The sequence below is a fragment of the Musca domestica genome, unplaced genomic scaffold (assembly GCF_030504385.1).
Source record: "Musca domestica strain aabys unplaced genomic scaffold, Musca_domestica.polishedcontigs.V.1.1 5, whole genome shotgun sequence".
Lineage (NCBI taxonomy): Eukaryota > Metazoa > Arthropoda > Insecta > Diptera > Muscidae > Musca > Musca domestica.
Genome location: NW_026712346.1, coordinates 15267256 through 15284795, shown reverse-complemented (window position 1 = coordinate 15284795; position 17540 = coordinate 15267256). Strand labels below are relative to the sequence as shown.

The 17540-nt window shown below is 33.8% G+C and overlaps 1 protein-coding gene across 2 annotated transcripts; it reads left to right on the top strand.

Moving 5' to 3' along the window:
• The first annotated feature begins 504 nt into the window (after positions 1-504).
• Positions 505-7298, top strand: LOC101901144 (protein pigeon). 2 transcript variants are annotated; one of them, XM_011294603.3, is made up of 10 exons: positions 505-733; positions 819-1055; positions 1112-1549; positions 1608-1909; positions 1976-3244; positions 3308-3540; positions 3592-3806; positions 3867-4088; positions 6304-6438; positions 6745-6885. In XM_011294603.3, exons 2-9 carry the CDS (start codon positions 992-994, stop codon positions 6420-6422), a joined length of 2862 nt encoding a protein of 953 aa, XP_011292905.1. In that variant the 5' UTR covers positions 505-733; positions 819-991; the 3' UTR covers positions 6423-6438; positions 6745-6885. The 2 variants fall into 2 exon arrangements, with proteins under 2 accessions (XP_011292905.1, XP_005184538.1); XM_005184481.4 differs by lacking the exon at positions 6304-6438 and having other exon boundaries at positions 516-733; positions 6745-7298.
• The last annotated feature ends 10242 nt before the right edge of the window (positions 7299-17540 follow it).

Genomic DNA, 17540 nt, shown 5'->3' with positions numbered 1-17540 from the left:
ACACTACGATTTTTTAGTGCTCCGATTGCGGAACACTACCTTTTTTAGTGCTCCGACTCCGGAACACTACGATTTTTTAGTGCTCCGACTGCGGTACACTACGATTTTTTAGTGCTCCGACTGCGGTACAGTACGATTATCGTTGTGTTCCGGTACAGTATCACTAACATATTTTTTAGTGGTAGTGTACCGGTACACCACCGCTAAAAATTTTTTTAGTGATACTGTACCGGTACAGTACACTATGTTAGTGTACTGTTTATTTTCGAACCCTGCTTGTAGTACGTACAAAAACAAATTTGCATGTGGTTGTTGTTACGTTTGTTGTACAACAACACTTGCTATTACCTGTATTATTCTACCATGGCCTTGGCCGAGTACTTCAATAAAGGGTTGCCATACTCGATTTAGCAAAATTACCCATAGGGACATGGGTAATTTTCCCCATGTGTTAACCACGGCATTTTTATATATTAAAAGACTATTATTTTTGTTAATTTGCTTATAAAATTTGCAAATATGAGAGAATCACATGTTTTGATATTTTTTTTGCCAGGGTTCTTTATTTTTTAAATTCTCTTAGGAAAATATACAAGTTTCCTAACCACAATGATACAAATTGTGTGAGAATTCTACCAAATAGGCAACAGTGTTTGGAACGTTTAATGCGCAAACTCTTGTATTGTTCGTGTTGGTAATATACAATACTCCATATTATACATAAGTGGAGAAAGTAAGTAAATTGTTTAATATTTAATGTCTAATCCTCTATGTTTAGCTATGGTAACAAAAGCTGAGGATACAATCTTTTATTATAGGCGTTGCGATAAGACAATTTCCTTAAATAACGATCACAAAATGTTTTAACAATAGTACCATTACTATCTGGCGAGCGTGAAAAAATAATTTGATAAAAAAACTTGGTGGGTTTATTTAATTTTTCTGATTCCATTAAAAAATATCGTTTCGGAAAAACACAACTCGAAGCAAAATGTTACGGCAAGAAAATTTGGCAGCTAATTTTTGTGGTTTATTAGCGGGCCAGGGGTACACAGGTATGTAACTTGTATATCGTTATGAACCAACAGTTAATCCGTTTGCTCTCTTCAAGATAAACCACAGGAGTGGCGTGTTCTGGGACAAGAAAAAGATGGTTCTATGCTGGCTTCCTGGCAATTTGAGAAGATGGATGGTGAAACAAGAGAAACATGCATTGGACACTTTAATCCAAATACTAAAACCCTGCGTGTTTTATATCGTCTTGAAGAATGTGTTGAGGTTGTACAGGCTACTGTAAATAGTTCAGTTAGCCTTCTGGCCTTCGTCGTTAAGAAAAAGTGGAAGGAAAGCGAAAATGAATCGCAACCAGATTGTATTTGCTATTTTGCCTATATTACGGAGGTACGAGGAAAAGAAGTAACTCCTGAATGCACCTCTTTACTGAAGGTACCCAGTAGGCGTCAAGTATTAGTGCAATTTTTGTGGCGTACCGAAAATCGTTTCGATAAATGCTGGCAAGAAAAACTTTTAGTATTAACACATGGAATAAGTGAGATAAGATGTCCATTTAAATCGTTTTTAGAATTTTAATCCTTTTTTTTCTAAAGGTGTTCTCCAGTATACTTGCACAATTAAACCAAGAGATCATGCAGCCCTCACATTGGATTTTGCCAACGATGAGGAATGGTATTTGGATGTGACACTATTGACACCTGAGTGTTTAGTAAAAAAATTCACTTGGGCCCAATGGGATAGTGATAATCAAGCTCTTTACTATATACACATGAAACCAAAAGCAAAGAGCATCTCTCTCATGGAATCTGATGATGACAATGACAACAACGAGAATGTTATGAGCCCAACGCTATCTGCATTTCAGTTCAATGATAAGTTGCCAACAGAAACTGTGGTAGGTATATACATATTGATTTAAGCAGTTAAAAAAGTGATATTTTTCGATCCATTTATTTTCTAGTTGAATATACCATTAAATTTGCCAAAATTGCCAACCGGCTCATTTCATGACGATGACGATCCTACCTATGAAGATGATGTGGTGCCGCTGAGAGTTCATGATACTTCTTTGAATTTGATTATTTTGGCAGATACTAGTGGCATGCTTTTCGTTTGTCATTATTATCTCTACCAACCAATACAACCGAAAAATGTTGACGAAAGTGAAACCCCATCGGCCGGAAGTTCCACAACGTCATCTTCGGCACCTTCTGTTAATGGCCAAAAAGTTGATGTTCATTTCGCTTATTCAGTTACTTTATTGCATCATGGATGTGTTGTACACTGTGTAATGCCCGGCGTTCCTTGGGAAAAGGCACGTCTTCTAAAACCAACATTCGCATTGCATGGTCCTCATCATCTACTTGTATTCCAACCGGATTTGTTTGTCCATCTTTTGGATGTGGGCTTAACACACGAACCTTGCTGTCACATTGTATGTCCAGCACATAATCGGAATCCTCTTACGCATCTAGTACCATGTCGAAAATGGGGTTTCATGGCATATGATACGGCTACATTAGACTTGGTATCTTTATCAGTCCCACGTGCACATCTCATTGAAGCATTCCGAAACGATACATCTGTCGATAATCGACTAAGCATAATACACCATTTTTTGGTTCACGCTTCAAATGACCAACTGGATGTGCTTTCAGAACTGTTGAGTATTATAATGGAACGTCCATTGTCCTTAGATACTGTTGCTTTATTAAAAGAGTCTCTAGTTGCCGGTAGTTATGCAGCAGCTTTGCGCGGCCTACCATCGGATGCCATAAGCATGTCAAAGTTCTTGCCGTTAACTACTGCTGATGCATCAAAACCAATACAAGCCAGAGTAGCTGATATAAGTGTTGGCATTTCCCATGAGAGTTTGTGGAATACTAGTATGATGTTGTTATCTCCCCAACAGCGTTTGTCACCATACAAAGCAGATATTTGGACACGTTTGTGGGAACACCTTAACGATGCGGGGCACAAAGAAAATTCCAATTGTTCCAATAGACGCTTTACAGTAGAGCAAGTAAGTGAAAAGTTGATGTTTTCCTTGGCCTGCTACCAGCCAGAAGCACTTTCGCGGTGTACGACGCCGCAGACAACAACACCAAGCACTGGTGGTGGCAGCATAAATGATTTTTCTTCGGGAATTCGCCGTAGCTGCAATGAAGTTATGCCATTCATAGAAGTAGAATCGTGCACTGCCACTAAACAGGAGCACGTAATGTCGGTGGTAAGCCCCTTACAGTATCAGTATCAATCCCAAAATATACATCACTAAAGCATATATTTTCAGACATTACGAGAGCTTAGTGTACACCTGGTGAAAAATTCGTCTAAACCAAATACTGGGTTTCGATGGCTTAAGGAGACATTCTTCGAAAGATCTCAAGCTCCGGCTCATGTGCACGCTGTCGCAACACAATATGTTGCAGCTCAATTGGATTTATCCCGTTCCCTTTGCTCATTAGTCTGCCGGGCGTCTGGCTTACACGCAAGACATGAAACATTTAGAGGGTTTCAGCTAATGTAATGATATAAAAAAAGTTTCGAACAATATTATTTTGATTTTTTTTACAGAGACCAAATGAGCAATGGTCAACAACATTCCCTATTTCTCATATTAGAACGGTATTGTTTGGCTGTAGACTCGATTGCATTTCCTCTCCCACAAGGATTTGCTTCATTTTTTACATATCTCGGTTATAGGGCTCTAACGTTTGAAATGTTTTTGCAGTATGTTCAAAATTTTGTTTTTGAGCTCCAAATCGATGTCATGAAAGCTATAATCAATGGTGCTTGCTATTTTAAATTTCGATTGACTTATTAATAACATTCTGTTATACCATTTATAGATATTGATGACTCCAAAGATGGCATTGAAAAGAAACTGTGTCTGTTGTCTGCGTTACCAAAACAACGCGCTCAACGATTACTAAAAAACTGGAGTCATCCAGAAAGTCTAATGATTCGTGGTCGCGAACATGCAGCGAATATACTCTCAGGCAATCCTGTACAACAACGAAAGGGAAGTGTTTCCAATATGAACTCACAACATCGAACGGATGTTCGAAGTGGTAAGCGGTTTTCGTTGCAATTTTATTCAACCTCAATTTTTTCCATTTCATTTCCGTAACAAAGCCTACAGAAACTAAACAACTTTTACAAATTCGTAACAGCCTTAATATGAACAAATAATCAAAAACTTTATAAAAGGGAAATGGAACCCATCCTTCAACCCATTTCTATATAAATTACAGACAATATTAACAAATCCATTTTAATTTCATGAGATTGGGCATACTCATAGATTTTTCAATTAACCTTTAACTAACTTCATATAAGGAGAAAGTTTGTTGTTGGTGTTATAAATATTATCTCATGTTAACATAACATATTCTATATGTACTTAATTTGCAGCATCCAACTTTCAAAATTAATTAAATTTTACCATGGTGGGGAAGATGAATATTTTTATACGCAACGTCTAATTTTAGGTAACGCTGAGAGTTCCAATATAAAGAGGGGGGTTAACATTGCTAATTTGACGAATGAGGTTACCACTTTAATTCTTCAATGTGACAGCAGAAAATAGGCTAAAAACTTATAAACGAACTTTTCATAAATGATATCCACAACTATCACTTAAAACCAAAAATCAACATCCATGATACAAAACAATCTAACACTGAATCTAACACTGAATTGTATTCTGGAGAACGTCCAAAACACTACATCATTAAAAAAAAAGACACCAAAGTCGGCAACTAAAATGACAGTTTCTACAAACTATAGGACTAAATCGGTAGTTGATGTACATTTGAGCAATTCTTCAGTTTCGTAATAATAGATAGTGACGTAAATATTCTGCGGTTACTTTAAAATGAGTGTTTTGTTCGTAACATATTCCTAGCAGAGGATGATGTTTCTTCTACTTTCGTGTTTATACCCCCCCACCATATATTAACTTTGTCATTCCGTTTGTAACTCCTCGAAATATTCATAATATACCCTACAAGGTATATATATTCTGGATCAGCGTAAAATTCTAAGACGATCTAGTGATGTCTGTCTGTTGTAATCACACTATCTTTCGAACGAATTGAGATAGAAGGCTAAAATTTTGCATAGTTTACAAGTCGGTAAATGGGCCATGTCGGACCACGTTTTCGTACAGCCCCCATATAACGGTACCTCCCAATATTCGGTATTTCGATGATATCAGCAACATTATTCACCGGAATCGTTTAAAATTTCGTATTTGAAGTTCGTAATAAGTACTACAGCCTATGACAAAACATTTTGTATGCAGATCCAAGTCCTCATATAGCCCCCATATAACGGCACCTCCCGATATTCGGTATTTTGACGATTTCAGCAACATTCTTCACAGAAATCGTTTCAAATTTCGTACTGGAAGATCCTAATAGGCACTACATCTTAAGACAGAAAATTGTTTGTGCAGGTCCACGTCTTCGGTACCTCCTGATACTCCGTATTTTCATGATTTTTGCGACATTATTCACGGTAATTGTAACAAATTTCGTATTTAAAGTTCGTAATGGGCACTACAGCCTATGACAAAAAATTTCGTATACAGGTCCACGTCTTCGTATAGTCTCCAGATAACGATTTTCATTTAAGTGGTACTTTTGGGAAATGGATAAATTTGAATACGAACCATTTCTGATGAAAGTATTATAATTTTTACAATGTTGCATTGCGTCAATTTTAATGGCCTATTTGGCTATTTTGCAATGAAAATTAAAAGTAATTTTCATTAGAGCGATGACCTGGAAATATTTATATGTAAAGAACACCCTAATAATAAACATACGATTTTGATTATATTCTGTATATTTTAAAACGAAATTTGAAAAAAAAATTCCTAAATATAATGTCGCTAAAATCATCAAAATACCGAATATTTAGAGGTAGCGTTATATAGGGGCTATGCGAAAACGTGGACCGTGACCCATTTTCGAACTTAACTTGCCTACTAACAAAATATACATGTGTGCCTTAATATCTCAATTCGTTCGAAAGATAGCGTGATGTGTACCCCCCGATATTCACCGGAATTGTTTCAAATTTCGTAGTTGAAGCTCGTAATGGGACCACGTATAACAGTTTTCCTTTAAGCGGTATTTTCGACGGAATTTAGTGAAAATGTTTCGAGTTCCTTTAAAATGTTCGACCCGGCCGAACTTAGCTGTTTTTAAACTTGTTTCAATTTAACCCTTAGTATGTATAATATATTTATAATTTCTTGCTTTCTTATTTTACATTTAGATCCTATTAGGAAAAGTTCAAAACGCCAGTGTATGACAATATGTCTTTTAATAATAGTCCTGTTTTCCCTTATATTAGGACTTTTGGTTTTATGCTTTATTATTACTTCTAATATATGACCAACTCTGAACAATGGTAAGGATTGTTTTAATTGTTTTTGTTGTAGCAATAATAGCGACATGTTTGTTCTGCTAATCTGGTTCTAACTCTAACTCTACGTTAAAGAATTCAGCTATTTGATGAGCTGCATCTATATATATTTCCTGGAGTAGGTTGGGAATGTTTTGCCGGGCTAGTAATTTAAGTCTTGTGGGCCTTAATTAATCCTCCATGTTTTATTTCTTTTCATCATATTGTCGTTTGTGTAAAAAGTGTAGTTTAGATCATAGACCATAAAACACAGTATTTGCTAAAATGAAAGTTCGTTCCGTTCTCTTTCAGGTATTGCCGCAGATAAATTGTCGCCATTGGATTCATTTTTGGATCTTCTTACAGCCAAAGCTAGTCTTAACGAATTGGATTACAATCTACTAATTGAAACAACTGTGTCATCCATGGGTCATTTGAACACTACGCATTAACTTCGTGCCATCGTATATTCTCCATATGTGCTAATTCGTATTTAAGATTTGCAATTAATTTCAAAGTATATACATTATTGCCAAATTGAGGCTACTAATACGCTTATTTACTTTATATAATCTCATGGCATTACTTAAACCAATGAACTTCCCAACATTAATTAAAAACCAATGACATATACTTGATATTTCTTTATAAGTTTTGTTATTTTATAACTAAGTTTGTTTTTCGGCGAGACAGTGTCTACCAAACAAGCTTTTTGATTAATAATAATTAAATTTATTTATATGCCATTAACAGTTTTTTTTGACATTCCTTTTTTTTTTGTTAAAAAAAACATACATACATATATGTACAGTTATTTAAACTTTTTTGTTATGAAATTATCAATAAATATCTTCTTAAAAAACTAATTCTATCAGTTTTCAAATTTTTTTTTTTCAGAATATGAATATTCCACTCCGAGGTTTAAGGGCATGTTTCTGTATGGCGATACGATTTTGAGCTAGGTTAGAGGATGTCTAGTTACAATTAATATTGAACATACACTTCACTCGGAGACCTTTCGGCTTATTGTGATAGTCCTGCGTGAAAATAAATGAAAAACTTTAAGTTCGGCCGGGCCAAACTTTTAATACCCTCCACCTTAGGGTAAAGGAAACATTAGAAGAAATGTGGCAAAAACTATTAAAATGCCGAATATCGGGAGGTACCGTTATATTGGGGCTATACCAAATCGTGAACCTATAATTACAATGACTCGCCACACGAACTAGGACCCATTATGATCTACAAATACCAATTTTTAGACATATCCGTGAAGAAATGTGTCAAAAATCATCAAAATACCGAATATTGGGAGGTACCGTTATATGGGGCCTATACCAAAACCTGGACCCATACATACAATGTTTCGCCACACGACCTAGGACCCATTATGACCCACAAATACCAATTTTTAGACAAATCAGTGAAAAACTGTGGCAAAAACCATCAAAATACCGAATATCGTGAGGTACCGTTATATGAGGGCTATACCAAATCGTGGACCCATACATGCAATGTTTCGCCACCGGAGCTGGAACCCATTATGACCAACAAATACCAATTTTCAGACAAATCCGTGAAAAAATGTGGAATAAATCATCAAAATACCGAATATCGGGAGGTACCGTTTTATGGGGACCAGAACGTGGACCGATATATCTCATTTTCTATACCAACCATCCTAGACACAATACAAATTGCTCTGCTAAATTTTGGCGCTCTATGTCAAATAATGTGGGCTGTATCGTGATTTAAACATACAGAGAGACGGACATCGTTAAATCGACTTAGAATTTTATGCTGATTATAAATATATATACCCCCTTTCCAAGGTGGAGGGTATAATGAAAGTATCGTTAACAGATCAGGGGGACAAAAGTAGAAGGATGGAGATGGGCGTCGAAAATAATCATGTTTGTTGTTTAATCTTTTCATTTTCTTCCTAATCCTCGCACAGCCTGCAGTATTCGACGTTTGTTATTCCATTTGGAAGTTCTTGATCGGATGTTGCAATGATCTGTTAATATTGCTATAATTATCCGTAACGATTTGTTCATATTTAGTAGAAACTTTTATGCGATGAGATATCTGGCCAAATTTGTTCTGATACACCCTGGTTTGTTGTACCAGCCCGGTACTAAAGTGATTTCAATTTCGTATTTAGCCTTTTCAGATAATGTAAAACGCAAATTTTTTTTTGATTTGAAACCACTTTTGTTTTGTGAAATTGTATTTTTATAAAAACTTGTGACTTCAAAACACTTTCAAAATACTTGTAAGCATGGTACAATGAATTCAAAGTCGGGCAGAACTACCATATGATTTTATTTTTTTTATTTTTCTGGCTTAATATGTCAACTTCATTTGTTTATGTGTGTGTATTCTTTTCAATAATAATTTGATAGTAATTCTGACATTACAAGCCAAACAGGCTTGCAATTTTTTCAAAGTTAGCCTACCTTGTATTCATTGTACCATGCTTGTAAGTAGTAAAAATTTTGTGTTAATGACAAATACACAATTAAATTTACATTTTTTTTATCTTTATTTAAAATAATTAGCAAATTTTAATGGTTTCTCAATTGACGAAGGCAATCGTTAACAAAGTGTTGCCACATCATTTTTTTCTAGAAAACCACTTTTTTCTTCTAACAAAAAAATAATTCATTTGTGAAAACCAAACAATGTGGTATAACGAATAATAAACTGGAGCAAAGAGAAAAAAAACAAAACAAAAAGAACACTCAAAAACAGAATTTTGTACAAAAATCTAATTATCTTAAAATATGTTTTTGCTTTGGATAAGCCACCTGCATCTATTGGACATATCAAAACTCTAGTGCAGTTTTGATCATCACAATATAAACACACTGGATTTGTCTTTACATACACCTTTTGGTGTTATCGTTTTAACTACGCAAATTGATACACACACTCATCGTTGTTACCACTCTCAACCAGAAGTTCGCGAGTCTAATTACAAGATAGTAACTGCAAAACAATAACTAAAACCACCTTTTGAATATAACCTGGCGTTTTGATTCCTAGAAATCGCCATCTTTGCCCTTCAACAAGGGTCTCGTTTCAAAGTTCAAAAAAAAAAACAACAAAAAAATGTTTTGTGGAATGCTGTTTAATCAATTAATCATTAGTTAATATTTTAGGGCCAGCGCAGGAACTCGGCACCAGAAACAATTGTCGTAGATTTTATGGAGAGCCACCATGACCTAGCGAGGGGCTATGTCAAAGGTGATCGAGTGGTTGGTCACAGCTTACAGAAAAACAAATTTCCTCGGGACCACCCACCAAAGATTTAAATGGGTGGAAAAATAAATGGTCAGACTGGACATACGTTAAAAAACTGTGTCACGAAAAAAAGGAAAACAGAATTTTTACACTTCTACAGTGTTTCTAATCATGTGTTTTGTTTTGATTCCTTATTCATTCGTTCTTTCATTCCCCTAATGTTACCATATTGAATATATAATGTTGCAATATTTAAACTGGGGTCTAATTACTGCATACGATATCGAGAAGAAACGATATCGTAACCTTATTTTTGGATGTCGGCTTTGGACATCGAGTACTTGACATGGAAGTGTCGAATGCAACCATGTTTTTCTGTGTCGTATACGACAATTGAAAGTGTTATAATTCTGATTGGAGCATAATTTGTGCATTAATTCAAAAACAAAATGTATCTTTCTTTAAAAATATTAAATAGTTGAATAATTATGATGATTTCATTTTTTTGGGTAGCTACGGTTTTGTTTTTCGTAAGTTAAAACTATTGTTTCATAGGGTAATGCGATATGTTTTTTGTGTCAAACGTCGTGATCATCCTTCTTTGAAAGAGTTTCTTGGTTGTTCGTTTAAGTGTTTTGTGAATTTAAGGTCAATGTTGTTCTTCTACAAACATTTTAAATTGAGGACATCTTCGACTCTTTTGGACCTTTTTAAGTTTTCGAGATCTGTAAGGAACCTGCAAATTGTTATACCACGCTTGATTTGTTTTTTTCCTTGCATAGTTGATTTATCTAATTCTTCAATGAATTGTAATTTTTGCTAATCTTTTTTTTGTTAATTTTTTTAATGTTATTTTCTAGTGTTATTTTTAAGATTAAGGATGTTATGAATAGTTTTGAGGTATAGGAGTTCTTGGAACCATCAATCAATTGTTAATTTTGTTCATTTTTTGTTAATTTGTTTTAGTGTTTAATTTTAAGTAATTCTTTTAGGATTAAGGATATTATAATTAATTTAGAGTAGTCATGTATAGAAGTTTTTTGAACCGTCCATGGCCCTGTCGGCTAGGTTTCTGTACAAATATATATATATATATATTTCAAATGTATGTATATATATATATTTCTTTTTTTTTGATTTTTAGGATTCGTTAATAATAATTAAACTTATTAATTTTTTAATTACATAATAATATAAAATTTACTCTTGTTATAACAACTTCTAAATAATAAATGAATATTTTGATAAAATTTATATATATTTTTTGTACAATAATTTTTTTTAAGTACTCTTAAGGAACTCCTTGTGTGGATTTTCAGACAATTCCGTTGGAAATTTGGCTAAAATCATCAGAATACCGAATATCGGGGGGTACCGTTATATGGGGGCTGTACGATACCGTGGACCGATATAGCCCATCTTCGAACTTGACCTGCCTGCAGACAAAAGACAGATCTGTGCAAAATTTGAGCTCCCTATGTTAATTCGTTTTGACTGTATTGTGATTACAACAGACGGACGGACAGGGCTAAATCGTCTTAGAATTTTACGCTGATCAAGAATATATATACTTTGTTGATTCTAAAATGATTATTTCGATGAGTTACAAACGGAATGACGAACTTAATATACCCTCCATACTATGTATGGTGGAGGGTATAAAAAATTAAATGCTGTCATGATCAATGCTAGAGAGCCATCTATACACAACACTCAACACTAAAAATTATTACCACTAAGAAAAGGAATCAATTTTACCATATCTAAAACTCCAGCATGTGAGTTTCAACCTTCACAAAGTCACCTTGATATTGTTCTTTCATTTCAAACGTTGAAGTTTTGGAGTAAGGTCTTACATTTAAGATATTTAATAACTATTAAAATTAAAAAGGTGAAATTTGAAGTCTTGAGCAATTGTGATAGTGGTAATAAATCGTTTCTTTTCTTTTAGTTATATTAAAAGAAACTAAAAATATTAATACTAAAGATTGGACATTTTATTGCTGAAAATATTAATATTAATAATTCTCCAGGTGAGAGTATTAACATAAAACTAAAACAATTTGTTTTTGATTAGTGTCTAATGTCGGGGAATTTGTGCCAATTTTACAATATAGAATATCGTGTTAACATACCTAGTCTCCAAATAAAGCAGAAGTCAGAAGTGCCGTTTTGACGACTTTGCCATTGCCAATTGTAAATGCAAACAACACATATTCTGGGTATTAACTTCTGCCAGTAATGCCATGTTTACGTTAGAACTTTTTGTAGGGTTAACCTACTTTGAGAGGATTTATTTGAAGTAAAAGTAATGGATATGACAATTTAAATCCAAATCCAGTGGGTTAACCCTCATATATATAAACGTACTGTAAGATACCTATATATGTATAATTCATCATAAGGACACTATTATAAGTGAGTACAACCATCAAAAAGTGACATTTACCACGATCTAGATGAAGAAGTTACCTTATCAAAACTGGTATGCTTAAATCTAGATTTCGTAGCAATTAGCTAAATCATACTTTTGATAGAAGCTCCATCTCTAAAATTAAAATATTGGGAAGTTAAAATACAACATTAGGGTAGACCGAAGAAAAACCCGATAAATTTAAATTATTTGGAAAAATCAATATATAAATAAAAGACCAAAAAAATTAGAAATGAAATTATAGGTAAATGTAATATTGCCTAAATATAACCTAAAATATTACATAAGGCACACGTGGATATGAATTGTAATCTTACGTCAAATTTAATAAAACCGATCGAGATATACAAAAAAATATTACAATAAAGTAAGAATAATAAAAAAGATAAATATTGAACAGAGAGAAAATAATATTATTTTACACAAAAATTATACCCAAAATATGTACATATAACAAATTATAAATTTTATATATGTATAGAAAAATAATAAAATCATTAAAAATCTAAAATTGTACATACATTTAGAAACCAAATAATTAAAAAAAATTATTGTACAAAAAAATATATAAATTTGATCAAAATATTTATTATTTAGAAATTGTTATAACAAGAGTAAATTTTCTATTATTATGTAATTAAAAAATTAATAAGTTTAATTATGATGTTGCAAAATGGTCAGGCTTTATGTTTTGTTTTTATAAAAACAACGTTTGTTTATTAGTGGAGAACGATGGTAATGCTTACCAGAGGGTAAGGCAGGGAATACCTAGGTTTCGGAAAGAACCACCAATCTTCATCAGTTCCCTTGTTTTTTGTCTGGGATATTCTCCCCAGAAGTTATTTTAAAAATTACTTCCATGACAAAAAACATTTTTTACCCAAGTGACGAGATCGTAAGCTCAATAGAAGAGGAACCAAGATAGGAATTAAGATAGGGAGCTAAAATTTTGCACAGATCTGTCTTTTGTCTGCAGGCAGGTCAAGTTCGAAGATGGGCTATATCGGTCCACGATATCGTACAGCCCCCATATAACGGTACCCCCCGATATTCGGTATTTTGATGATTTTAGCCACATTTTTTAATGGAATTGTCTGAAATTCCACACAAGGAGTTCATTCTGAGTGCTTTATCCCCTGAAGGAAAATAGTCTATATCGGTCCACGATGTCGTATAGCCCCCATATAACGGTACCCCCCGATATTCGGTATTTTGACGATTTTAAACACTTTTTTCAACGGAACCGTCTGAAATTCTACACAAGGAGTTCTGTTTGAGCACTGAAAGTGAATAGTCCATATAGGTCCACGATATCGTATATCCCCCATATAACGGTACCCCCCGATAATCGGTATTTTAATGATTTCAGCCACATTTTCAACGGAATTGTCTGAAAATCCACACAAGGAGTTCCTTAAGAGTATTTAACCCCCTGGAAGAGAATTGTCTATATAGGTCCACGATATCGTATATCCTCCATATAACGGTACCCCCCGATATTCGGCATTTTGATGATTTTAGCCACATTTTTCAACGGAATTGTCTGAAAATGCACACAAGGAGTTCTTTTTGAGCACTTTACCCCCTGAAAGAGAATAGTCCATATAGGTCCACGATATCGTATAGCCCCCATATAACGGTACCCCCGATATTCGGTATTTTGAAGATTTCAGCCACATTTTCAAAGGAATTGTCTGAAAATTCACACACGGAGTTCCTTAAGAGTACTTAACCCCCTGAAGGAGAATTGTGTATATCGGTCCACGATGTCGTATAGCCCCCATATAACGGTACCCCCCGATATTCGGTATTTTGATGATTTTAGTCACATTTGGTAATGGAATTGTCTGAAATTCCACACAAGGAGTTCTTTTTGAGCACTTTTCCCCCTGAAAGAGAATAGTCCATATAGGTCCACGATATCGTATAGCTTCCATATAACGGTACCCCCGATATTCGGTATTTTGATGATTTTAGCCACATTTTCAACGGAATTGTCTGAAAATTCACACAAGGAGTTCCTTAAGAGTACTTAACCTCCTGAAAGAGAATTGTCTATATAGGTCCACGATATCGTATATCCCCCATATAACGGTACCCCCCGATATTCGGCCCGTAGTTTTTGTCTATTATGCATATTTGTCAAAGCATAAATATTCACAGATATGACTGATAATTTGGAATTTACTGTATTTTGTACACCTCATAATTGAGAGCTGAATGATTTGAGAACAGCCAAAGTTAATTACTTTTTTAAAGCCATTAGCACCTCAGATTGTGCATTAGAGTACTCATAAGTCCCCCTAACCATGTTGGTCTGTTTGTCCGCCAAAATGTGGACTTGAGGGGGTACTATTACATGGAGAAAATTCTAAAATTTGTAGATATGTTGAAATTTTTGTGTAAGATTTCCACCTCAAATATACATTTTTTGCCAAATCATTTGAAATATGGTAAAATCAGGAGGTACCTTTAAATGGGCACTACTCCGAAACATCGACCTACATTGAAAACTTTCTTCTACCCCTTATAACCCAATATGACAAATATATGCCAAATCAATTTTTATGCGAAGAGGTTCTCTAAGCTCTTAGAAACAAAGATGCTTAGAAACAAAGATGCCAAGACCCCAAAAATAGCTTAAATCATACGATGGTTACATAAATATAAAATCAGGTTGTGCCCTTATCCGTGAGTTATGATCGATATCAATACCTGCAAAAGCGATTTAAGGTACCTTGAATTTTTGAAAGGATAGAAATCCTTTTCTTACTAAGAGTTCCATTCGTTCTACTATTTTTCACCCTTTATATTTGGTATTTAACTGATTGTACTCCCAAAGAATTTTGCATTTTGAGCTCTCATTGGACGGATTATTGTCACATGAAAGAAGTAGGTCCACGCTTTGAAATGAGCCCCATTAGGCCTTTTCGGTAATTTTTGTTTGTTTAAATGTGTTCGCATCTTCCAGCTGAACGACTATGTCTGCCCTGGAGTTGAAAAGTAGATGTCACTTAACCTCGTATTTCGCCCTTATTTCATTTTTTTGGTGAAAAATTGTATATAGTGAAAAATTATTCTTTATTTTGTTCACAAAAAATCCACTGAATTCAATATGATAATACAAATTGAAAAAAAAAAATTGACAAAAAAAAGGATAAAAATAAATTAAAAAAAAATCTTCAACTTATTCCCTGATATATTACAGCAAATGTTTAAAGATCCTTACAAAGTTTGTCAATAGAATGTACTATTATTTTAAAATTCGATTCCATTGAAATTTTTTTTTTCCGATTTGAGAATTTTTGCAATGAGATCTCTTTTTCGTGATTTTTTAGCGATTTTGAAAAATTAATTCTTTTAACTTTGGTGTGACCGCGTTAAATTATTTCGATATCATCTATTCCGTTTCGCCACCACATAATTCGGTACTACACTTCCATGTAACCCGCCATCAATTTCAGATCTCAAGAAATCAAGTCAATTAAATAAATTGGTATTAATATTCGAATTCAAAAATAAAATATAAAAAACACTACAAATGTACATTAGAAAAAAGTAAGTAAAAAAGGAAAAAAATCATGCAAAATAAAACATTACTATTGTACATTTCAATTTTTTGATATTTTTGGATATTATCCTTTTCGGACAGGAGACAATCCCGAATTTGTATGAATCGTTAAAATCTGTCCAGCGATTCTTAAGTTATAAGCGTAGTAACTAACACAACTTTCTTTTATATATACACATATAGATTCTATAATATTTTGAAAATTCAAACAATTAAAAGCAGTTGAACTTTTAGTTTATTAAACGATTTTTATAGAAAGCGTTTAAGCTTTCTTTCACTTGTTGTCCAACATTTAATATGATATGTTGGAAACAGATCTGTGCATGGTAGAAGAATATAGGTAGACGCGTCGACACAGCTGCTTGGACAAAAAACTGTCAAACCAATTTTGGAATTGAAAATGTTGAATGAAGAATTATTTAAATTTGTAAAAATTGTTGAAAAACGCGAATTATAATAGCCTCCGAATGACGTAGTATATGAAAATCTACTAATATTTGAAAAAAACATTTAAATTTTTTGACATATCAATGCTCCCAAGCGTTGATGCATTTACCTGTATTCTTCTGCCATGGATCTGTGTAATACTGCAGTGTAGTTACGACCATATAATATAAATATGTTCAAAATACGATTGTGGTATCCCCATAATGTTTACATTCGAAACATCAAACCGCTAAATTGCAAAATAAAGTCATTTTGAAGAATATTAAAGTTGTGTTCCAGTACTTTTTTAGTAGTAGAACTAGCAGAAGAGAGAACAGTACGAAATGCCATTCTCATATAGGTGTGCTCAAAAAATAAGGGAACGGAAAATAGCAGAAATGCGATAAAATGTCAACATTCAAAATTCTAAAAGAAAACAGTCTAAATCGGACTGGTGAAACCTAACTGAAATGGACGCCAAATTTAAAAAAAATGAGTTAAAATTAATAATTATTTTTGAATGCTGTTTATTTAGAAAGTTTTGTTTTCAGAATGCGTTGAAGAGTATTTAGCGGTGGAGTTTTCCCAAATCCCAATCCCGGAGAAGCTGACGTGGTTGTTAAATCTGCTAGAAGACTTAATGCCGCAAGTTGGGAAGACAACCAACCTAAAAAATAAAAACAAAATGTTCGCAGTAATAAGCAAACATCTTTGAGTTTAAGCTTAATTTTTCAATTTTCCTTTCACTATTTTCAATACGTTTTCTTCGTCTAATTCCTCATTCAGCCAGTCCTCTTCACTCCTGGAATCATCCAAAAGTGAATACATCAGTTGCTCCATATTTTCTCTTTTTGTTTTTTCCACGACAAATATTATTTTTAAATTATTTATTTTATTTTTAAATTATTTTTTTAAATTTATTTTTTTTCTTTACATATGTCGTCACGCGCGAAAATTGAAATGTATCAATATATATTTCAACCTTGTTAGCCCTGCCAATTAAATGTCAAATTTACAATTTGCACATTTCTGCTCGGCCAAATTCATGTAGCTAAAACAAGCAAAAATGTGCAACACTCAGCGCCATTTTTTATACCCTACACCACAAGGTGGTCAGGGTATTATGTCTTTGTGCATTTGTTTGTAACAGGCAGAAGGAAACGAGATAGACCCATAGTTCCTTTTGATGATCTGCATAGAATCACATTCTGAGTCGATTTATGCATGTCCGTCCGTCCGTCCGTCCGTCCGTCCGTCTGTCCATGTATTTTTGTAAACAAAGTACAGGTCGCATTTATTACCCGATCCAGATGAAATTTTGCAAAGATCTTTTGTTTGGCCCAAGGACGAACCCTATTGAAATTGGAGATAATCGGTCAAAATTTAGATATAGCTCCCATATATATCTTCGTCCGATTTGCATTTTATTGT